We start from the raw sequence: 23375 nt of genomic DNA, 5'->3' as shown, positions 1-23375 counted from the left end.
TGTTGACAGTATAATTTATAGGCTCCTCTTGATTCATTTAGATTCATTATCACGCACAGACAAAATGTGATTGTCTCCATAATGCATGTCCAAATGCTTTGAGGGAAATCTGGAGCCCAGGTACACTGGCCTTTCCACCTCAGCTGGGTTTGGCAGCCCAGGAGCAGGGTACCAGTCAGTCTTTGCATCATTCATGGGTCAGCATCTGAAGAGCCTCCTGGCACAGAATATAGCACCACCCTGCTAGGTGTCACAGGACTAGGGCCCTCCTCTCCTGGCCAGGTAGCTGGATTGCCAGGCTGTTCCCTGATTCCCACTTCTCCCCACAACCAGGGGGCAGGAGGTTTAGCAGATTTCTTGAAGGGTGCATAGGAAGGAGCAAGTCAACCTGCCAACCTGCAAACCTGCCGCCTTGAAGGTGTTGAATCAAACTGCAGCAGAGAGGCCCTATTTTCCCTGGTTGGTCCATGCCGGTTCAGGTCCTTCTCAATGCACCCTGTCCATTTCCTGCTCAGATCTGAGGATTTTCGGGTCTGGAGGGAAAGTCCCTAGGGGCCAACATTAGAAAGAAGGCAATCACATGAGATTGACAAGAGTGGTGAGCACAGAAGGAGAGGCTGTGTCTTATCCAGAGAAGGGAGGGGGAGGGCGGTGGAGCCCTGGTTACTTTGCTGAAGGCTGCGGAGCTAGCACAGCCACAGAGACTGGGAAGAGAGCTAGCTAGCGGGGACGACCAGGCGGCACGCTTGGGGGAAGGGAGGCGGCAGCTCAGTGGGCCTCCCGGGTGTATGTGTCAGTGCCTGTGAGTGTGAGCGTGTGTGTTTGTGTGTGTTTGTGTGTGTGTGTGTCTGGCGGAGGGCCAGGGTGATTTCCCATAAACCACATGCCCCGTCAGTCCTCCCGCTTAAAAGGCTGTGCCGAGAGCTGGCCAGCGAAGCTCGGCCAGAGGAAAGTGAAAGTTTGCCTCGGTGCTCTGCGTGTCGCTGCCGTTTTCTGCATCCCGGGACAGCGGCGTGGCCCTCGGCCGGGGCGCAGGCTCTCTAGCCGGCAGCAAGCGACGGAGTGAGCGAACTAGGGCGGCCAAGACGCCGGGCCGGGACCCAGCTGCCCGTATGACCGCGCGGGGCGCCGCGGGGCGCTGCCCTTCGTCGGTAAGCTGCGACCGCGGCGCGGGGCCCGGGCAGGGCTAGGGAGGGAGCTCTGCAGCAGCAGGCGGCGCGGCGCGGCCCCACGAGCGTACAGCCCCTTCACGCCCGCAGCTCAGGCATCTCGGCCCTGGGCTCCGGCTTCCTAACCGCTTCTGCGCTAGGGCTGAGGCCCGCTGTAGTTCAGCAGCTGCTCCTGGGGCTACAGGTCTTTGAGGGGTAAAGGGAAGGCTGTTCACCCCATTGAACGGAGGAGAAAATTGAGCCACCCACAGGCAGGAGAGAGAGGTTCGCAGCCATCGGCACAGGCCCAGGATCTGCCAGGATGATCAACCGGTCTCCAGGTACCGAGTGACAGACCCGTGTGTGGCATCATCCCCAGTCAGCATCTTCCTTTGGCTGTTGCACATGTTTCTAGGCCCTAGTTGGTAGTGGGCCTTCTGGGTAGGGAAAATTTAGGGCCACTCAGCTTTAGAATGTCATGACCTGTGCTGAGCAACCTGTTGTCAGAGGAAAAGAGATGGGCATGCTGCTACTTGCTCGAGCCTATGGGCAGGAGCTGTTAAGGACTTAGGTGGCTGTTTGAGAAAAATGGGACTCTAGGGATGGCCTGAAGCTAACCCTAAACCTTCTTTTCTTGGAGAATTTGGTTCAATGGAATGGGGCTATTCTGGGCTCAGCTGCTGACTGAGGAGATGGGATGAGAGTTCCCAGCTGCAGAGCTGCTGGTAGGCTGCTAGAAATTTTGCCCAAAAGTGGCAGCAGATGATGCTCTGGCTCCTAGGGAGTGCAGGGTGGCACTTTCAGTGAACAGCAAGTGGGCTCCTTCTGAAGAGAATGAGAGGAAAAGCCTCGAGGGCAGGGGAAAGTTGCAGGTGTTTGAGAGAGAAGAGGAGATCCACTGGGAGAGAGGGCCCAGCTGAGAGGTAGGAGATGGAGTTAGGAGGAGGAGGAGAGAAGGAACAGAAACAACAAGCAAAAAGAAGGGCCACCGAGGGAAAACAAGGGGAAAGAAGGCCACTTAGACCAGATCAGTCGGAGGAGCCAGTCATGCCAGGTTTCTCCGAGACCTTACTGATTGGGAAGTGGAACGAGTGTGATGTCTTGAACCATTCTGAGACCGCGGCAGTTTCTTTCCAGGGCTGCTCCCATAGTCAGAGGCTGAAGCAGTGGGTGGGAGGAAGAGGCAAGCCAGGAAGAGCCTGTCCAGCCAGATGTAAGCTAGAGTATTAACCCCTAGGTGCCCATCTGCATCCTTGTCTATGGTAGCACAACGGTTACAGGTCTAGGATGGGGCCCCCTTTGGTCATCTTTGAAGTTAGTCTCTCAAATGGTAGCTGTGCATTATTCCTGTGCATTCTTGAGACGTCACCAAAAGCCAGGTATCCCTGGGGTAATATATTCACCTGGCTATCTTCAAACACCAATGACTTGAAGTGCCAGGACTGAGGTCTTCTTCAACATCTCCATGCCCAGGTCCTGTCCTCCACACCACATACACCATGAGCTGATAGGCCAACTAGCTTGGGTCAGTTACCTTCTGTACAGTCATTTCCTTTACCAGGTCCTAAGTGTGAAGTTCTGAAGAGCTGGGATGCCACTCAGAGCTAACTTTTGATTGCTCAATAGTGCCCAGCGCAGTATCACCCCATGGCTGTCTGAACCTTCTTCTACACTCTGCCTCTGAGGACAGGCCAGGACCCTAACAGACCCTGTGCTTAATGGCACTGGGTATCCCTGTGCCTCTTCTCTTGATCCCCACCTCTGTCTGCTACCCTTTAAAACCTCACTGAAGTCCCTCTTCCCTCATCAGTACCCAGCCAATGCTCCTCCCCCCCTCCCCCCCCCCCCCCCCCCCCCCGTACACACTGGTAAGGCTGCGGACTTTTAGATGTAAGCAGTGTTGTTGTGGACCGTTTCACAGCCTCCCAGGGATTTTTTTCAATGTGCTCCTATTCGCAGCATTTGTCTCATCATCTGGACTATTGGGGCAGAGCCCAGATCTAGGAGGGTGCCAGCCATCACTCCACCCTGCCAGCATTTCCCTGAATTCGGGACATCAGCTGCCAGGATGCTCAGGAGCTCCTAGGAGGCAATCTCAGGCTAGGGAAAGGAAGCCCAAGAGCCCCTCTGCCTCAGGCTGGAATCTCCTGGGATGCCCTATTGAGCCGTAGTCATGAAAGGATCTTGGGGAGGAGGAAGGAAGAAAGGAGAAAGGAAGGACCAAGTCAGGTATCAGGAGCCAGACCTGTTTCTCTAGGAATGAGCAGCTGCTGGGCCAGGTGGGTGTTGATAAAAAGGGGAGAATTTCCTTGTTGTGGCAAGAGTCTGCTGACTAGATAAACTGTCTGATGGGTCTCAGATAGGCAGATGTCAGCGGTGAAACACACCATTGTCTCTGATTAGTCAGTTGGACTCTTCTCCAAATGCAAGTCCAAAGCTCCAGGAGGTCTCCCACTTGGGTTGAGTTCCCAGTGAAATGGAATTTGGTCCCAGAGTTCCCCTCCTGTAGGGCCAGACCTGTGGATCCAGGTAGGAAGAAAGGCAGGATGCTTGTAGTCTGAAAGCTACTGTCTGACCACAATCTTGAAGCCAGCTTACAAAGGATTTGCCTCAGCGTTAAAGTTGAAAGGACAGGAAACTCTACCCTTGAGGAGTTTCCCGTCCACGAGAACTTACACAGATTGGCACACCACTAATATTATCATTAGAAGTTCTCTGTGGGCTAGAGAAATGGCTCAGTATCTAAGAACACTTGTTGATCTTTCAGTGGACCCAAGTTAACTCCCAGCACACACATGGTACTGGCTCACAATTTTCTATACCTTCAGGCCCAGGGAGTTTCAAGAAGCATGCATAAAGTAGGCATATGTGCATGCGGGTAAAACATTCATAAACACAGAACAGGACTAAATAAGTCTTTTTAATTTTATTTTTAAGTTCTGTGAGCTGGATGGTGGTATATGCCTTCATCCCAGCACTTGGGATGCAGAGGCAGGTGGATCTCTGTGAGTTCGAGGCCAGCCTGGTCTACAGACTTGTACGTCTCCATGCCCAGGTCCTGTCCTCCACACCATATACACCATGAGCTGGTAGCCTGAGAGACAACTAGCTTGAGTCAGTTACCTGGACAGCCAAGCTTACACAGACAAACCCTGTCTCAATACTCCCCCAAAGCTCTGTGTTGTTGGGTTGGCCTGGTTAACCTGGGAAGACTTCTTGGAGAAGATGGCATTTGGTTTATTATCAAGGGAAGAGCAAGGTGGCACCCTGACTGATGAGAAATCTAATTTGGAGAGTGCTACATCCTGGGGTGTGAGGCATTATGGGAATAGGGCTTTGTTTTCTGTTCTTAGTGGGCCATGGGGGTAGCTGGGGAGAGGAAGCACTGGAGAGACATGATTCCCTTCTGTCATAGACATGGCTGGGCCCCCGGCTGCTGCTGGTCTGTCTCCTGGTGGGCAGGAGCATTGCCAAGGAGGTGTCGGAACACTGTAGCCACATGATTGGGAATGGGCACCTGCAGGTCCTGCAGCAACTGGTGAGTATGAGGCCACCCCTCCTCCTCACTGAGGAAACTGAGGCAGCAGCCCCAAGGCACAGTCAAAGAGAGGGCTTGCAGGAAACAGCGCTGCCTGGATCATGGCTGTCCTGATACTTCTCTCTCTGATCTTCTCAAGCCGGGGGGGGGGGGGGGGGAGGGTAACCTTAGGTTTCCCCCTCGACTCTGAAGCCTTGTCTGGGTCCCCTATAGGCAATGGGTAGGGCGGGATTCTTATTGATTGCCTGAGTTAATGGTAGCCCAGGAATGTCCGCTATGGATTCTAAAAGACTTCGTGACCCTGCTCTGACTCAGAGAATGCCTCCTTTCGGAAGCCAGCCCGGTCTGCCTGCTGGGTCCAGATGGTTTATCCAGCTCCTGGATAGCCAGATCCTCTGACAGCCTGGCACTAGGGCCCCACCCAAATTTAGATGGGAGGCTCCAGCCAAACTCCCAGCCTTCTACCTTCACTTCCCTGACCCTTACCGTGAGGTTGGGGGCACTCTGCTCATCTGGGCCATGAAGGAACTCAGATCTATTTCTAATAGGGTCAACAGAATCATCAACAATTCTAAATGCCATCCCCAGTCAGGGTCCAGTTGCTGCCATGGCTTATGTCCCTCTCAGTAAAGAATTTATCAACAGGGTGGGGAACCAATGGGTAAGGCCAGCTCAGAGCTCTGAATTTGGGTCCTGGAGCTGAGCCTCCCAACCTCCCTCCTCAACACCACTTTTTTATAATGCAGCTTCCATAGCAAGCCAAGGTACATGAGTGGCACGGTGTTCTCCCAGGTTAAGAACTTGCTCCACGGAAAGGCTGGGGCTAGAGACTCAGACTCCCCAGAGCTTGGCTACTCTCTGCTTGAATTCTTTTCATGATAGGGTGCTAACTGCCTCCCCAAAAGATTACATCTTGTTTTCCTAAAGATAATTCCTCCTTATAAAAGACTGGATGTGTTATTTCATAGATCAAAGCATAAGGGCTTTTGTTCATTTTGTTTTGTTTTGTTTTAATACCCCCTGGACATTTGGAAGCTACAGCTTTCCTCCTAGCTGTGGCTCTGTCATTCCAGCATTGTTTTAGGGAGGTAGATGAAATTAAAACCTCATTCACCCAAAAACCAGGATTCCATTCTGAAGCTAAGTTGACTTATAGGTTCCATGTAATCACTGATCTATTCTGTCTCACAGATCGACAGCCAAATGGAAACCTCATGCCAGATTACCTTTGACTTTGTAGACCAGGAACAGTTCGAGGTGAGTAGCAGGTGTTGCAAGGCCCAGGTGTTTAGTGAGTGCTCACTCTCTGCCCCCAGGGTGGTCTCATGGAACAGCATGAATGCAGCAGAAAGCCTAGAGCAGGACAGGATGGAAATGTGAGGCGTCCTGGGCACTCAAGTGTCAACAACCAGTGGGCAGGGTCCAGAGTTTAAGTCCTTTGCTGTTTCCTTCCTTTGACCTGGCATCTAATAGGCACTCGCTAAATGTTAGGTACATTCTCTAGTTAACCCTAACAGGTCCACTCTGAGGTCCACAAATATTTATTACCCACACAGAGATTTAGGAGCATAGCTAGTCAAGTGATAGAGGCCTAATTTGAACCCAAGAATGTTGTAGCATGTTTGCTTGTTTTTTTTTTTTTTAAAGGAAGATCGTATCTCCTCCATCCACTATCCAGAGTGAGGAAGGCAGTCTAACCTCGCTTTCTACCCCACACCTAACCAATCAGCCATCTACTGCAGCTAAAACTGCCTCTCTGCACCTTAGGATGCAGTCTCTCCATCCTCGCCATCCATCCTTTGGAGGCTTCCTAACCAACTTCCCTGATTCTAGGGCACTCTTCATCTTACCACTAGGGGGAGCTCTCTGAAACCCCAAAGCCTTCATTTTCTCCTTACCTGTCAGGAACCCCACCCCATGGCTCCAAGAGAAAGCATAGACAGTCTAGTTCCAAGTCTCCAGTACCTACCCCACCATATTCCCATTTCCCTTCTCTGCTTCCTTCTACTTCCCGGTGTTTGCATCAGTTCTTTGTGGTGTCTGTCTTACCTTTCCATGTTCCCCACTGTACCCTGAGCCACACCTTTCTGGAGATCTGTGTACCTCTAGAAGAACAACCAGTCTGTCCAGAATTGCTTCCATCTCTGAGCTCTCATGCACTAGATCCATGCAACTCTGTGAAAATGCCATGGCCTGCATAGCCCCAGGGTTTCACTCATCCCTTCTCTTACTCCTTCACTTGAACCATGACACACATTTACTGGTGGGCACTAGAGAACCAACTACTGTATCCTTGGAGGAAAAGGGTAGTCCCAGTGTCTCTCTATTCTGGAGGGTCTGAGGGCTCTATGGCTGAGGACTTCCGTGAAGTAGGTGAAAGGAGAAGTCAGGAAAAGCTGAGGGACAGAGGTTGAAACTCGACCTTCCTGTGTGTGTCCATCCTGAAAAAAAGCCTCATCTTGGAAATCCAAAGCTCTCTAATCAGACTCCACCCACCCTTCACTCTAGCGCAACTCTCAGTTATGGTTGAGTCAAAGAAAAAGAATAAAAGACAAGCCACGGGGATCATGCTCAGCACCAGGGTGGTGTGCTTCCCCCCCCCCAAAGGCACAGGATGGCTGGCTGCAGCCCTCCATGTGCCTAGGGTGGTGGTCCTCCCATAGAAAGCCTGGATTCCCAGGCCACCTCAGCCAGGCCCTAAGTCCTGTCTCCTGTACTCCAGAATGATACCGTTTGCTACCTTAAGAAGGCATTTTTTCTGGTGAAAGACATAATTGAGGAGAACATGCGCTTTAAAGACAACACTCCCAATGCCAATGCCACCGAGAGGCTCCAGGAACTGTCTCTGAGACTAAAGAGCTGCTTCGCCACGGATCATGAAGTGGAGAACAAGGTAGGGTGGTTCTGGGGCTAGAGCACCCGGGAAGGGGCCGAGGGAGGCTGTGGCGGTCTCACCCTGCCCCCTATGCTTGCCTTGCCTGAGCCTCACTCACTCACTCACTCACTCATCCATTTCTTTGCTCCATCCACCTTCACCAAGTATTCACTGGACAGGAGGCACAGTGCTGGACCTTGATGATATCCTTGGAGCAGGAAATTCCCAGTTCCCACCCTTACAGAGCTTAGGGTCAAATGAGGCAGGCAGTTCTTAAACGATAGCATCTGTGAATATAACCAGAAGGACTGTTCATCCATGTAGCAAAATGGTCACTTACTGAGTGACCATTGTGTCTAAAGTGCTGTTCTGGACAACAGGAAATAGCCATGATCAAAGAAGGCGAAAATCCTCCACAATCATGAAGACAGAAGGGAGGGAATGGGTGCTGAGACAGCTAAAATACACGTATGTGAATGGATGATAGTAACAGCAGCATTGGAGAGGAGTAGAGCAGGGGAGTGGAGGCCTGAGTAATGGCTGAGAGGACACGGAGTGCAACAGGGAATGCTAACTTGCTGAGGATGCAGAGGGAACGAGAGAGTAGACAACTTTAACTGGAGCTCCAGCTCAAGTCAGAGCAGTAAGGGCACAGATGGAGAAACAGTCCCGAGCAAGGAGTGCTATGCTGAAGCCCAAGAGTGACCAGAAGGTTTGCATTCAGGGACCCAAAGGACTCAGCAGGGCCCAGGCAAGGGATGTGGAGGGGAGGGAGGTAAGTCGGGTGTCAAAGACAGTGGACTTTTTGTCTTAAATCTGAAAGAAGCCACCATAAACTAGTGAATGACACAAAGTCACTTATGATGTGAGATTGTTCTGGTGATGGTCTGGAGAGTAGGCTATAGAGAGCAAGAATGGAGATCTGGAGACCAGCGGGAAGCTCAACCAAGCTAGTGTTGGTGGTGCCTTGAATCAGGGTGGTGCAGGAAAATTGAAGGTGAGTAGATGTGCTTCCCCCCAGGCAGACAGGGCTTGGTGCTTCCTGGGGATAGAAGCGAAAGAGTTAGTCAGGATGCTTTCATCTTGAGCCCCTGGGGATTTCACTGACTTCAAAATAAGGATGACCACAGGCAGAGTGGCTCGGTTTAGTGTGGGGCGCATCAGAGAGCTGCAGGAGGCGGTCATGACTGTGACTGCTGGATACACAGAACTGTACAACTGAGAAGAGGTCCAGGACCCTGAATGAAGTGTAGCCTCAAGTAGGAGGAAAACAGGAGGGCAGCACCGCAGGGCTCCCAGATGGAAGGAGCCAGCACTTTATCAAATGAGGCTGAGTGTCCACCGGTCCACTTGATGTGGTAACATGGAAACTGCTTTGGGAAGCAGATCAGGGAGAAGAGAAAGAGAGGAAACAGAGACCACCTGGTGGAAGAACTTGCCCCCAAAGGGAACCGAAAACCAGATTTTCTGGACTGGCTGTTTGGTTGAGGAAGGGGTGGTTCTTTCCTACCAGCATTAAACCTATGCTTCCTCAACATTAAAGTGCCAGCAAATCACCTGGAGAGCTTGTTTAAAAGGCAGAGTCCCAGCGTACACCCTTAGAGACTCTATTTCCTCGGGGCCATGGGCCTGGGAAACTACATCTTTGAAGCTGCCCCACCATTGGTTGAGCTAGAAGGTCTTCAGACTCCCTTGGCTCAGTGACTATTTGTGCAGTGCATGCTGAGGGAGGAGGCAAAATGTAAGCTCAAGGAGCCAAGGTCCAGTCTCGCGGCTCAAAAAAGGATTCCAAACTCCTGACCCAGCAGGCACCTCCATTGTGAGAAACCTTGGGTGTCAGGGTTCCAGGTGAAGATGCCTGGTTTCTTTTACAACACATAAGGTCAGGTTTGAGGCAAAGAGCTTTATAAAGACACATGCCAGAAAGAGCCAGCTGGCCTGCCTTAACAGCTCCCGGGAGAGGTTTGGGTATTGTTTTCATGACATCACAGACAAGAAGATGAATCCAAGCAAAGCAGTTCCTGGTTGCTGAGTGATGAAGCTGAGCCCAGGTCTTTTCATTCACTTGTCTAGTAACTGTTTGTTATAAGCCTGCTATGGGCAGGCTGGCAGTGATGGAATCAAGGACTTTATAGTAGCCTTGGAAAACTTACTGTTCTTCACTGAATAGTTCAGAAAGTTTAAGGAAAACTTGGCATTCTGGAAATAAGCTGTAGACAACACTGTAACCGCACATAGCACAACTTGCTGTGGAAGAGGAGGTGAGCCCAGAGCAGAACCCTGAGGCACTGCAGTATTTAGAAGGCATAGTCTGGCACAGAGCCTGAAGGAGCAGCTGGTAAGGTGGGATGATCCCAGGAGGGTGTGGCTTCTCAGAACTGCAGTGGGTGTGAGCAGCTGGGCCCACTCAACAGGCAGAGCAGGGCATCCTTGGCACTTTCTTCAGAACGTGGCCCCAACCAAGGAGCCTCATTTCCTCTGGCCTCCTCAGATCTGTTCTCTATACCACACCAAGATGATTTTTCTAAAATTCAGGTCTTATACCACCTCCTGAGAAGTTTTTTTCAGTTTCCTATTGGCTCTGTGGATAAAAATTACAAGTTCCTGGCAGGGTCAACAAGTCCCTGGCCTTGGCAGAACTCTCTGCAGCTTCATCTCTTGCCAATTTCCTCCTAGATGACAGCACTGAAACCACTCCAGCCTCCTCTCAATCTTTTGACATTCCATGCTTTCCTGCATCAGGACCCCTGCATCTTCTATCATCCCTAACCCCACCTCCTTCTCTTCCCTTGCTCATCTTTTAGCTGCCCCTTTGGCAATCTTCCCCCTGGGGCCTCGTTTAGCTCTCTTTAGTTATACTCATTCAGATGTCTCAGGGCACTCTCTTGTAACAATGTGTTTAGTGCTAGCATCTGCTGGAATCAGTGTCCAGCTTGGTCAGGAAGACCACTTCTCTTTTGTCCCTTGCATGATGCCCAGGTAAATTACCATACACTTGGCATTTAAATATGTGTTATATGGATTTGTGAGTGAATGACATATTTCTCAACCTCAGGACAGATCCTCCAAAGCAGAGGAGATGAGAGGGAGGAAGCAAAAGTGGAAAGAAAATCCATATGAGAAAGCCCAAGAGAATTTGACAGAAGTAATAGTGAGAGGAGGCCCATGTTCAAGCTCACTGAAGGGGTCTCTGCTCTTTTTCCAGGACTGTGTGCGAACTTTCCACGAGACTCCACTTCAGTTACTGGAGAAAATCAAGGATGTCTTTAATAAAACAAAGAATCTCCTTGAAACAGACTGGAATATATTTAGCAAGAACTGCAAAAATAGCTTTGCTAAGTGCTCCAGCCCAGGTAAGCACAGGAGGGCCAGCTACAGGGAGGGTGTGTGTAGGGTGAGATAAGGGGACAGGGGGATCCCAGAGGCAGCCTGGCTGCTAAGTCTGTTTCTGTGTGTTTTATGTACTCATGTGGCTTCATGTACTGCAGGGTCCTGGGCACATGTCTTTGCTGACATGTGTGTGCATGTACACTGACTTATGCCTGCATGTACTGTCTCACTGCCTTACTTGATGTGGCAGCGTCAAGAAGGCTCATGCTGGTGGCTGTTATGGTACTGAGAGGGAAAGGGGACCTTTCTCAGAAAGCCATGTAGGCATGGTGGCTTCTCCCCTTGGCTCTGCAGAGTGGCTGAATAAATGGGGATTCCATGGAAAGAGCAGGTGCTTCATCTGGCAGTCAGGGTCCTTGTTCCAGGAGCCCTGCTGCAAAACACCAGGATACCCTGGCTCCAGAAGTCCCCAGGATGCCTTGGATGTCCCCTCAAGGGACAAGGCTGAATTTGAAGTCTGAACATCGTTCAAACTCTCCCTACCTGTGTACCCTGCGTGTCCTCATCTCTGCGTCCTGTGCCACATGTGTCCTGCATTCAGCCTCACTCCCCAAAGCAGGGGATGAGGCCCTGCGACGGGACAATACTCAAGTCCAGCGTTAGTGCTTCAATCCCAAAGTCCCAAACTTTGTCTGCTTCCCAGAGCCAGCCTTCTCCTGCTGTGGCTGTGGCTGTGGTGGTCTGGCTCCTGGCTGTGCATGAAACCAGTGTCTTGGGGGCTTCCGAGTGTCTTGTGTTAATTCAGGAGCTATTGCTCAGTCCCCTAGCCTGACCGCTGCTTACCCCTGGCTTGGTATTCAGTCAGCTAGAGCCCCAGTACACTGTCCTGTGGTCTTCTTCAAGTCCTCCTGTTTGTCTGTGCCTTGCTTTTGGTTCCTTGTCCATGATACCTCCTTGTCCAAAATTGCTCCCTGCTGCCTGAGTTCTGTGTCATGATCATTTATTTATTGCTGCCCTGCCCTCTCCCCAGCCCCAGGGCTGGGTTAGAAGAAGAGGGTCCCCTTCCCATGCCCCAGGGCCTTACCCCCTCTTACCCCTCTGGGAGAGCTGTGCTAGAGGCTGGTGACTCTATCTCCTCCCCATCTTTCTCTCTCCCCTTCTCTGTGGTTCTTTCAGATGTGGTGACCAAGCCTGATTGCAACTGCCTGTACCCTAAAGCCACCCCTAGCAGTGACCTGGCCTCTACCTCCCCTCACCAGCCCCCTGCCCCCTCCATGGCCCCTCTGGCTGGCTTGGCTTGGGATGATTCTCAGAGGACAGAGGGCAACTCCCTCTTGCCCAGTGAGCAGCCCCTTCGCACAGAGGACCCAGGCAGTGCCAAGCAGCGACTACCCAGAAGCACCTGCCAGAGCCTCGAATCACCAGAGACCCCAAACCATGAGGACAGACTCACTGAGGGTTCAGAGCCTCATCCTTCTGCAGAGGCCCCTATCCCTGATGTGGAAGCCATCCTTAAATCTTCACTGGGCACTAACTGGGTCCTAGAAGAAGCTTCTGGAGAGGCTAGTGAGGGTTTTTTGAGCCAGGAAGCAAAGCTTTCCCCCTCCAAGCCTGTAGAGGACAGCATCCAGGCAGAGATGGACAGATCCAGAGACCTCTCAGCATCTTCTCCACTCCATAAATCAACAGAGGACCAGCAGCCAGCAGAAGCAGACACTCCATTGCCAGAGGTGAACGCCATGAGACCCACTGGCCAGACACAGACTCACACTCCTGAGAAGACAGATGGTTCATCTACGCTGCCTGGAGACCACCAGGAGCCAGGCTCTCCCCACATTTCGACACTGGGTCCACAGGGCCTCAGAAACCCAGCCACCCGCTTTGCTCAGTCACTGCCTCCCAGAAGCCACTCTTGGGGCATTGTGCTGCCCCTCAGGGAGCTTGAGGGCAAGAGAAGTACCAGGGATCGAAGGAGCCCCACAGAGCTGGAAGGAGGACCAGCAAGTGAGGGGGCAGCCAGGCCTGTGGCCCATTTTAACTCCATTCCTTTGACTGACACAGGCTATGTGGAGCAGCAAGGGGTAAACCCTAACCCCAACAAGTTTGTCTTCCACCTGCTGGTGCCGGGCATCATCCTGGTCTTGCTGGCTGTTGGGGGCCTCCTGTTCTACAGGTGGAAGCGGAGGGTAAGGAGAACCCCAGGAGAGGGGGACATGCTATATGGCAGGTTAGAGGACAACCAGGTTCCAACAGGCTCTGCAGTTGCTGGGAGGTGGGGATGACAACCCAAAGGGTAGAAGGTGGTGATGGAGTGAGTGTTGCTTCAAGAATCAGGGGTACCAGGTGTGGTGATGGCATGTGCCTTTATCCCCAATAATCTAGAGGCAGAGGTAGGCACATCTCTATGAGTTTAAGGCCAGTCTGATCTACAAAGCAAGTTCTAGATCAGCCAGAGAGCCTGTCTCAAAAATAAACAAGCAAACAAATAAATAACAAAATCAAGAAGTCTCCAGCCTCAATATCATTGAGAGGGAATGAGAAAAGATATATACAGAAAAGAGAATTCTTGAGCAACCAGGTGGAAGAGGGAAGGGAGAGGAGGGGAAGGCTGTTCTGGAAGTCTGAGGGCCCATGGGTAGTATTCTGCCTTGGAGGGGACAGGAGAAGGAGCACCCATCCTCAAGAGGCCCTGGAGTCTCCCTTAAATTAACTGTGTATGCTTTGGTGTAGCTACAGGAATTCTCTCTCAGTAATGCTCGGGGGGGGGGGGGGGGGGGAATGCCAGCACCTCTGTGAGACAACTCTTTCTTGTTCCCAGAGCCATCGAGAGCCTCCGACATTGAATTCCTCTGTGGGGCAACCAGAGGGCAGGTGAGAAGTTGGAGTGGGACTGTGGGAGGGGCTGTTTACCCTCTAGATTGGAGGAGGGGCTTCTCTCCCTTGCCCTAATAAACCAGAGCTGCAGAGCAGGGTGGGTACCAAGAAAGAAGGGCCTCTCTCCTTCCCACGGCAGCTGGGTTTTCTCCTCATCATCAGAGATGTGGGCAGTTGATGGAACCCAGGTGCAGGGTTTGGGATAAGCTAGAGGTTCCCTCAATCCAATGTGCCTCACAAAGTCTTATGTCAGCCCTGTTTTCTGCCTGCAGCCCCTTGAGGACAGAAGATGAGACAGATGGGGTGGAACTGCCAGTATAGAAAGGATTCCAAGGTAAGGCTCTAATTTTGATACCCTTTATCCTTTATAAAGAACTATCTCCAGTAACCCTCCCCTGCTGCAGAAGCCACCAACTCCCACACATTTAACTTCCTCTCCTCTACCCCACTCCCATTTCATTCATTCTAGCAAGGCCCCTCCCTTCCAGGCCTCAGGTCTCCCCTGTACTCCTGTGCCCCTCCCCCACGGAGACTTAGTTACCGCTACTTCTGCTTTATGTTTCTATTCTTGCTGTTGACACATTCAATCCCAAAGCAACCACATTCCTCCTCCTCTAATGAGGCTTTTACAAGGTCTTTACCACCCTGGGGAATTTTCATTAGCCTCTGCACGGCGGCCGCCAGCCCCTTCAAACACATGCACTCCCAGCTTAATGCTGAGCCCTGAATTTCTCAGCATCCACTTCTTGCCAGACTGTGCCTCATTTGGTCCTGCTCCCCAGCCAAGGTCATGGCTGCCTCCCTGTTTTATAATCATGGTGCCATAGAGATTAGCCTTGACAAGGCTGTTAAGAGGTCATCTGGCCCCGAGTTCCATCCTAAAAGGGCCCACTCTGCATCCCCAACAGGGAGTCAGCCAGCTTCCTGTCACACACTCCCAGTTCCAGGCAAGTTCCCTGCATGCCAGTCTGTTCCACCTGCACACAACACAGGAGTTCCTCCCTTATGCCTGCAAAGCTGCCTTCCCTTCTCCCCGTCCCCAACTAATCATCTCATCTTCTAACAAGGCCTGATATTTAAAGCCAGCCATTCATGTCCCCTCTAAGAATCCCCTGTGTTAAGTGTGGCCAAGCCCCTCAAACATTCCTTATATGATATGGTTTTCAGACCCCTCACCATCCTGGACACACTCGTTTGTCAATGCCCCTCTGAAAATGTGGCGCCCAGCCCTGGACACAGTACTCCAGATGTCTGACTGCTCAGAGTACAGTGGGACTCTTGCCTTCCTTGATCTGGACAGTACTCTTCTACTCGTGCAGATTAAGATCACGTTAGTTTTAACAGCTGCATCATATATTGTCATATGTGGAGCTTGTGGACTATTAAAAACCCCAGTTCACTTTCCCATGAGCCTCTGTCCAGCAGAACTTCGCCATTCCATACTTGGACAGCTTAACCTTTTGAGCCAAAATGTAGTTTATGTTCACCTTTGTTAAAACTACTTGTTGCTTTCTGCTCATGCCCTGAGCCTACTGAAAGTGTTTTAACTCCTAATTTGGTCACTTTGTAACTCTTGGTTGTGTCCACCGCATACTGATGAGTGTCATTTATTGTCCTTGCCCACAATGTTGATGAAGATGTGACCTATATTCTTCCTATCTGAACCCAGCCCACACCAGCCTATCGGGAAGCTTTCCCTCCTGAAGTCTCCACATCCCTCCAGTTGCTCTTTTAACTCTTACCCCTTCTGCTCTTTTTGTATATAGCTAATACTATATCAGTTTGCACACATTTGGATGTTGTTTTTATGCATTTTAAAACCACATTTTATGTGTGTGTGTACATTTTTGCACTACTAAGAAGACTGTAAGCCCCTAGAGGGCAGGAACTACCTTCTACGTTTTCTGCATTTCATTTTCAATCCTTGATTCTAGGACAGACAGGGCCCCTCCATCCTTGTCAAAAATTCCATAAACGCTGCCTGACTGGTTCCAGGTCTAAATCATCAACTAACCCTGGCCAGATTTTACTAACTGACCAGCCTTCTGGCTGACCAATCAATAAGTCAACTCATCTTGCCAGCTGGTTGGCTGATTGACTATTCGGCCAACTAGCTGGTAACTGTTAACTGACTAGTTCTTGATTGGTGAGCTGACTGGCTAACTGGATGGCAGAAGGCTTAGCTGATTTGCCAATTGACTGGATGTCAAACTAGTTGTATGACCCATTCAAATTTCCAGTTATATCCCTTGCTACATGTAAGCAAACAGTCCCGTGTATGTAGGATGAGGAATCTGGACCCCCTTCTCCAGACAGAGGAAATCTGACAGATGCTCAGAACCAAGGAAATTTATTTGAATAAAAGCAAGCAGTAACCCATATATAGAATCCTGGGGCCCCCTTGGCAGTATGGAGCATGGAGATGGTGCAATGAATTAGCTGGCTCACTGGAACACATGAGAGAAGGATCCAGAGCACATCAGAACTGAATCAGACAGTCAAGGTTGCTGGGGACTTTGGGGTTCAGTGCTGTGCCACCCTTACCAAGGGCCATCAGTTTTCCTCCTCCCTGTCCCCTGTACAGACTTGCCCTCCGCCCTGAGCTCTCTATACTCCAATCGTTCTTTTCCTGATTCCTAACTCTCAACTCTGCCCAAGATTTCAAGTTTCTCACTGTGGGATTTCAAGGTTTTGCTCAGTGGGTCCAGATCTAAATTGGTCCCCATGCAGGTTCCAGGAGCCTATGGGAAATGAGTGTCTATGTCCAGATTAACTAGTACTCTGAGGAGATGATTGGAACACACAGAGTGAATACTGAGGGAGGGACACAGAGCTGCAGAAAACTCAGGCCCTCAACCCCAGGGAGCTGGGAGTTGGGTCACAGGCTAGGGTATGCCCTCTGAGGCCTTCTTCCCTAATGGCCCTGGCAGAGCCTGTGGCCTGGCTGTACCAGCATGGCTCATGTCCAGTTTATAGTTCCCCCTTGTTTCCTCTCCAGCATGGGAATGGGCTGGGAGCCAGAGGCTGTAGGTCTCATCTTCCCTCCTTACCCATCATAGACTTGACCTGTGGGGGTATGGACATTAGGGGGGAGGCGCCACACAGGGTCCAAAGTTAAACTGTTGGATGGAATCCAGGGGATTTCTGCTGTGGAACGAAGCGTTCTGAGGATGCTGGGCAAGGGGACAAAGATGGGGGTGGGGTGGGGAGAGGGCAGGGCCTTGGCTTCCACGAATGCTAAGAGGCAAGTACCTCACCCCATCTGGGAGAATGCAGGACTACTAAGGGTTGCCAGGCTGAGCCCTCCCTCTTCATAGCATTGCCCCTAGTCTCTGTCCCTCAGGCCCAAACTCTTTCTATTCATTTGCCTTTGCCCAACTATCTTCTGTGCAGACCCCTCTGAGGAACGGTATGGAGGTGAATATCAAAAATTCTTTGTTAGAACTGGCAGAAATCACCCTTAGTTCATTGGTCTAAGACGAGTGAGAGGACCTTGCTTGAAGAGGGGTCCAGTAGAGAATTCAAGAACATGTTCCCAGTTCCCATCTGCATGAGCAATAACCCCTCTACCTTGTGACCTAGACTTCCTCCGGCCCCACTCCCTCATTTTGTGGTCACTGGTCCCCCAGGAGGAGAGGTAGGAGGTGAGGCCAGTCAGGCCAGAGGCTTGGACTGCTGCCAGGCAAAGCTGCCTGGTTTCTCTGTGGTGTCTGGGGTGGCCTGGAAGGCCAGGGAAAGGACCAGAGGAAGTCTTGCCTGAAGCCGGCCAACAGCCCACAGGAATGCCACACCTCCCCCAACCATGTCCTCAGCGACCCTCCCCACACTCCCACTTGCTGACCAGCCTTCTTTCCTTCTGTTCCCTACAGCTGGGCACAAAGGACTATCTCTTTATGGAAGGAGACATTATGGGACTGTCCACCACCACCCTCTCCTGCCATCTTCCTGGGAATGTGGCCTGCCACTACCAGAGCTCCTACAGACCAAGACTGGATGAAAGCAGCCTTGATGGGGGTCTTTCCATCTTAACCCTTAGACTCTCAACTAACTGAGAGAGGGCTGGAGGATGCCCCCCACACTGTCACTATTTATTGTGGGCCCTGGAGGCTCCCTGCACTCAAGGAAGGCCAGCAAGCTAGCTCAGGACCCTTTCCCTCAGGAGCTGTACCCTCCTCTCAAAGCCAGAACCTGGCAAGGGACCTGCCTGCCTGTATGGCCCATGGGAGACCAGGGCACACAAGAAGGAGAAGAGCCTGTGCGCAGAAGACCCAACTGCTGCCAAGGAATCCAACATGGACAGGCAGGGACCTGTTTCCCAAGAGGAAAGCCTGAGATTCACAGGGCGGGACAGCATCTGCCTGATTTCCCGTAAAGGCATAAAGGCATGCAGCCCAGAAGACGGGAAGAGGAGGCCTTTGGCTGCTTGTGTTGACAGCTTAAAGGGGTCTACACCCTCAACTTGCCTACGCGCCCTCAGCTGATAGCCAGGAAGGAGGGGAGACTAGCCCTGCCTCAGGACCTGTCTGACCTGGCTCATGATGCCAAGAGGAGGACCAAGCTCTCGCCTCCTCCTACCCACAGCCCCTGCCAGAGTTCTTTTGCCCAGCAGAGGCACCCCTCATGAAGGAAGCCATTGCACTGTGAATACTGAACCTGCCTGCTGAACAGCCTGTCCCGTCCATCCCCATGAGCGACCATCCGTCCGAATGTTCTCCCACCCCCTCTGGCCTCTCCTCAGCTTCCTGCACTGAGCTGGCCTCATCTGCCGGCTGAGGGAGCCCCTAAGTCCCGACCTTCCCCTGCCTTGGCCTTTGACTGCCCAGGGTGGCGCTGTGAGAGAATTGCCTGGGCTACCAGCCAGAGCTGGTCTTTAGGCTGTGTTTCTTGCCCAGGTTTCTGCATCTTGCACTTTGACATTCCCAGGAGGGAAGTGACTAATGAAGGGAGAAGGGGGGGGGGGGTGGCAGAAAGGCCACAGGCAGAGCTCTGAATGAAAATGGGTCTTGAGAATATGTGAGAGCCCCATGGTTAAAGTTGATGTCTAGACTCTAACCGGCAGCCAGCCTCCTTCCCCTGTTGCCTCCAGCCTGGAGCTGAGCAGGTTGTCCTGTCATCAGCTCCTGGGACTGAGCTACATGCTCCAGCCCCACCCTCTTCTGGCCTTTTTTCTCCAGACCTGACCCAGGTAGGCAGTGACACCCTCCTGGTCTCACCCACCCCACCCTGCCATCTCTAGCCAAGCAAGAGAGCAATCAAGAAATGGGTTGTCTACTTACAACTCTATTCTGTTGCCCTCTGTTTCCTGGGCCAGGCCTTGCCTGTGGCTCTGAGACCTGGGCATAGGTGACAGGGCTCTCACTTGCCCCTGGTCTCTTTATGCTGCTGTGTCCCCCTTTCCTGCCCTCCCTGGCTACTGGGTCCATAATCTTTCAGGCAAGAGGGAGAGGGTGGTCTGTAGGCCCCACCACCCCATCCTGAGACAGCAGAGGGGAAGGACACTGGAGACTTTCTTGTGGGGCTTACTTAGCCTTCTAGTTATAAACTATTTCCATGCAAGAAAATACATATTTTAAAATAGAAGGAAAAAACAGAAAAAAAAAGGCATTTTCCTACCCCTCTACCTTAAACATATATTATTAAAAACAGAAGAGCAAATCCAACCCATTGCAAGAAGCTCTTTGTGGGACCTGGCTACATCAGAGCAGAGGAGCCCCAAACTCTTTGGAACCTCCACTGCATATGAACCCCTTCCCTCCTCTGAGAAAGCCCGGAGGGAACATTGGCTCACAAACTGTGAGACTGCAGTTTTTTTATACTTGGAAGTGAATTATTTTATATAAGGTCATTTAAATATCTATTTAAAAATAGGAAGCTGCTTTTATATTTAATAATAAAAGAAGTGCACATGCTGCCACGTGTGAGTCATGGGGAAAGTTGCTTTGGGGTGTGGGTGGCAAAAGAAAAGGGGAGAGGAGCAACTGCTGGGCGAACTTCCACTCTGAGATTTTTCTAAGGTGCAGGGAGAAGGTTTTCTCAGGATTTAAGTCTTGTTACTAAAACCTTCTGTATTATTGGTGTCTAAAGGCATTCATCTGCATATCTGTTTAATAGGCAAAAAGCAGCCAAACCTCAGGCCTGGCCACTACCCCTTACCCGCCACCTCAAGTCCAGCCCAGCCTGGGAAAATGACTGGTTGGGCTCTTTCCAAGGGCCCCAGGGGTCTGCAAGGAGGAATCTCCTGGACCACTGATCCCTGCTGTCCAAGGGAGAAAGAATTGGCAGGTCCAGTGGGGGTACTGAGGTATGTAGATGCTGTCCTAGGCTGGAAAGTGGACAAACCTAGTAGTGGGGGGAGCCTGCAGTTTATGTGCAAAGCCTTAAACCTGTTCTTATCAGAAGTGGAGGAAAGCCAAAGACGGGGACTTCCATGAAGAGATCTGTCAGGATAACCACAGCAAGTGAAGGTCCTGGTGGGCACAAATACCCACCGCTTAGCGAAACTGAGACAGCAGGAGCCTCCCTGTCGCTGGCAGTACAAAGGACAAAAGTTTAGAAGAGTGCTGCTCCGTCCTGCCGTACTGCAGAATCATCTGGGTTGTTCCCAAAATCCTGATCCCTAAGCCCTGCCCTATATCAACACAGCCAGAATCTCGGGGTGAGGCTCAGGCACCTCTGATTTAAGTGTGAACCGCTGGGCACACACTGGTGCACCAGGGCCTGGCTGCTCACCCAGCTAGGTGACAGAGCTGGGGTCCTACTGGTGGGGATGAGTAGTCTTATGTTGTGTAACTGAAGATGCAGGGCTGGAGGACGGGACCACGTAGAACGCTAGAGGGTAAAATGTCCTTCGTTGTGGCTATTGCTGTTTCACAGGCAGGGTCAGGAACTCTGGCTTAGAGAACTGAGTAGAAAGGCCCAGCCAAACCTCGAAACCTCTATCCGGCCGGAGACAGGAAAGTGAATCAGATGCAACCAGGAAGAAACCTGAGGTTAACCTCTTGCAGACTGTGGGCCTCAGCAAGGGGGTAGAGGGGACACTGGTGGGTGTCCCATGACCCCTTCTACAGGTTCTGAAGTCAGTGGTGGTGGGCAGTAACCACGCAGCTCTAGAGGAAAGTCCCAATTTCCAGAGGGTCAGCCCCTGTGCCAGTGTAGCACATTTGTTCCTTGGCTTTCCTTTTCAGTTTCTTGGGGGTAGGGGGTGAGCAGACTCTGCTGTCCTGGATACTGGAACTGCTGAGGGAGCAGAGTAGCTCATGCCAGTTACTGAACATAGAGTGGCTGGCTCTCCCCCCACCCCCAGATGCCACAGGCTACAGAAAATACCACAGGCTGACCCCCATGGCTCTGTCTAGAGCCCAGACTCCCAGCTCCATGACTGGTAGCTGGAAGTCAGAAGAGGTTATAGATGACAGCCACTGCAGTCCACTAGTCAGGAGGATCACAAGTTCAAAGCCAGCCTAGGCTACATTAGTGAATTCAAAACATTGAAGCGAGAATTGGAGAAGGGAAATAGGAATGGAAGGAAAGAAGGAAGGAAGGAAGAGGGGGAGAAAGGGGAGTGAGGGAGAGAGGGATGGAGGAAGGAAGGGCGGGAGGGAGAGAGATGGGGAATCTATGTCCCTCCTAAATGGGAAGGCTAAAGTTGTAGGTCAGTGGTAAAGTGCCTGCCTAGTGTGCACAAGGCCCTGGGTTTGGTCTTCAGCATTACAAAAAGAAAAAGTTTAAGGATCCCAATATATTCAAGGAACCTCCTCCTTTAGCCTTCTTTTTCTATTCTGCGGCCAATTCTGAAATCAATGAACACTCCAGGCCATCGGTTGGTGATGCTGCTGCAAAGAGATAGAGAGATGTGGGAAAACTCTGCCTCAGATGACAAGCAGCCTCCTGAACAGAAGGCTGCTGAGCTGAAGGCAAAAGCACAGAGCATAATGCTGCAGACGAAGTTAAAGGAAAACCTGATGCTGCAGAAAAGAGCATCTTCAAGCATCCTTGCTGGAAACAGCAAGAAGAGGCAAAGAGGGAGGTGAGATGAAGCAGACAGTGATGAACAAGTTGCTTCTACCAGTTTTTCTTGCCTGCAAAGCATTTAATCCACCTATACACAATTTACTCCTTTTAAGGGAAGAAGAAAGCTAAGATGTGGGGTGGGTTAGTGAGATGGTTTGGTGGGTAAAGGCACTTTCTGCCAAAGATGACAGTCTGCACTGGATCCCTGGGAACCAACTCCTGCCTATTGTCCTCGGCCCTCCACATGTGTTCTCTTTCTCTCTCTCCCTCTCTCTCTCCCCCTCCCTCCCTCTCTCTCTCTCTCACACACACACACACACACACTAAAATGTAATTTAAAAATTTAAGTGTATAAAAGGAGAGTTTTGCAAAGGCATGTTTTTTTGAAAGTCACTCCAGGAGACAGATTAATCAAGCAATCATAAGGCTAAGTCTCTAGTCATAAAATATAAATGGAGGTAGGAAGATACAGACACTACAAAAACCTATAAAAAGGAGCCAAGCCAATCTCTCAGGAAGATGAAGATGGAGAAGGCTGTAGAGAAAGGCTTCATGCAATGAGGAAGTGGTTTATTCTTCCTCCTTTTCCAAGGCGATGAACCAGAAAAGTACTCACTAATTACTAGGTATGTGTGATGCACCCCATAAAAATGCAACCCCATTCCCTACTACAGTCCTGCAAGCCAAATGCTAATATTCTCCTCGACAAATATAGAAACCAAGGCTCAGAGAATCTTAATAACTCAGCCAACTCACCATAGTGGTTAAGAGGCAAAACCAACACTCTTCTCACAACACTGTACCTAAGTGGCCATTTCATGGGTACTTCTTGCACAAATGGATAGCTTGGAATAGCTTAGTAAGGTTGGAGGGTCCCCAGGGCCTTAGCATTGTTTTCTGCTCCCCTCAAACGAATTGTACAGTCTGGAAATGACAGGAGAAACCTATGACAAACCCTTGCTCTCTTCCTCTTACTGCCAACCCTAAATTCACCAGGAAAGGAAGAGAAGCCTTCTAGGTTGTGTGCCACTTCCTGAGAGAGATCTCACTTGACCATCAGTCCCTCCTCCTGGCTTCATTTGGAGCTTTTTGTGAACCATATTCTCTCCTTACCTACTCCAGCGTCTCTCACACTCCTAGTCCCAAGTAACATCTGGGCACTGGGCACTCCAGCTTGCAACAGGTTTTGCTGTCATTCATGTTTTAGCTGATCGTGGTCTCCTTGTATTAAGAGCCAGAAACTTGCTTCAATTTGCCCAGCCAAGTCTTCAGAGAAGGTTTCCCAGGCCTGGGCTAGAATCCTTGAACTTGACATCTATAGCTCAATGTGCTCTAGCAATTCTGAGGAAATAAGTTATAGATTACAGGACCTTGCGGGTAGAGCAGAACTTACGGTATTTGGGGACCCTTAAAGGGCATCATTATCTCATTATCAAAATGTTCTGGGGGTCTCAAACCATTGGCTTTCCTGAGATGAGTTCCACACAATCATACAGCAAGTCCTCTCTGAAGAACTTCGGGCTTGAAGGTCATTAGTTCAAGTCCTATGCTATGCTTAAGAGTATTTTATATAGCAGCAATAACAACAAACCTTGATTTC

At 50.9% G+C, this 23375-nt stretch overlaps 1 protein-coding gene and 1 long non-coding RNA gene across 4 annotated transcripts in view; one reads left to right on the top strand and one right to left on the bottom strand.

The window, feature by feature from the left end:
• Nucleotides 1-23375, bottom strand: part of LOC119801392 — an 86789-nt gene that overhangs the window by 22949 nt on the left and 40465 nt on the right. The window contains exon 2 of the long non-coding RNA XR_005283178.1: nucleotides 5913-6039. This is a non-coding gene — a long non-coding RNA (uncharacterized LOC119801392). The remainder of the gene's footprint in view (nucleotides 1-5912; nucleotides 6040-23375) is intronic.
• On the top strand, nucleotides 673-19679 carry Csf1 (colony stimulating factor 1). Of its 3 annotated transcripts, none has more exons than XM_038311966.1 (9): nucleotides 673-1151; nucleotides 4564-4686; nucleotides 5878-5943; nucleotides 7409-7579; nucleotides 10767-10914; nucleotides 12953-13077; nucleotides 13710-13762; nucleotides 14038-14099; nucleotides 17635-19679. In XM_038311966.1, exons 1-8 carry the CDS (start codon nucleotides 1113-1115, stop codon nucleotides 14084-14086), a joined length of 774 nt encoding a protein of 257 aa, XP_038167894.1. In that variant the 5' UTR covers nucleotides 673-1112; the 3' UTR covers nucleotides 14087-14099; nucleotides 17635-19679. The 3 variants fall into 3 exon arrangements, with proteins under 3 accessions (XP_038167894.1, XP_038167892.1, XP_038167893.1); XM_038311964.1 differs by having other exon boundaries at nucleotides 680-1151; nucleotides 12068-13077; XM_038311965.1 differs by lacking the exon at nucleotides 17635-19679 and adding an exon at nucleotides 14933-16922 and having other exon boundaries at nucleotides 680-1151; nucleotides 12068-13077.

The sequence above is a fragment of the Arvicola amphibius genome, chromosome 14 (genome assembly GCF_903992535.2).
Source record: "Arvicola amphibius chromosome 14, mArvAmp1.2, whole genome shotgun sequence".
Taxonomy (NCBI): Eukaryota; Metazoa; Chordata; class Mammalia; order Rodentia; family Cricetidae; genus Arvicola; species Arvicola amphibius.
Note: the sequence above shows the minus strand (reverse complement) of the source record. Positions and strands in the feature narration are given on the sequence as shown.

Coding starts and splice junctions, on each gene's coding strand:
- Csf1 (XM_038311964.1), top strand. CDS start 1,113: ATGACCGCGCGGGGCGCCGCGGGGCGCTGCCCTTCGTCG. Junction 1,152..4,563: donor CGGGGCGCTGCCCTTCGTCG/GTAAGCTGCGAC, acceptor CTTCTGTCATAG/ACATGGCTGGGCCCCCGGCT. Junction 7,580..10,766: donor ATCATGAAGTGGAGAACAAG/GTAGGGTGGTTC, acceptor CTCTTTTTCCAG/GACTGTGTGCGAACTTTCCA.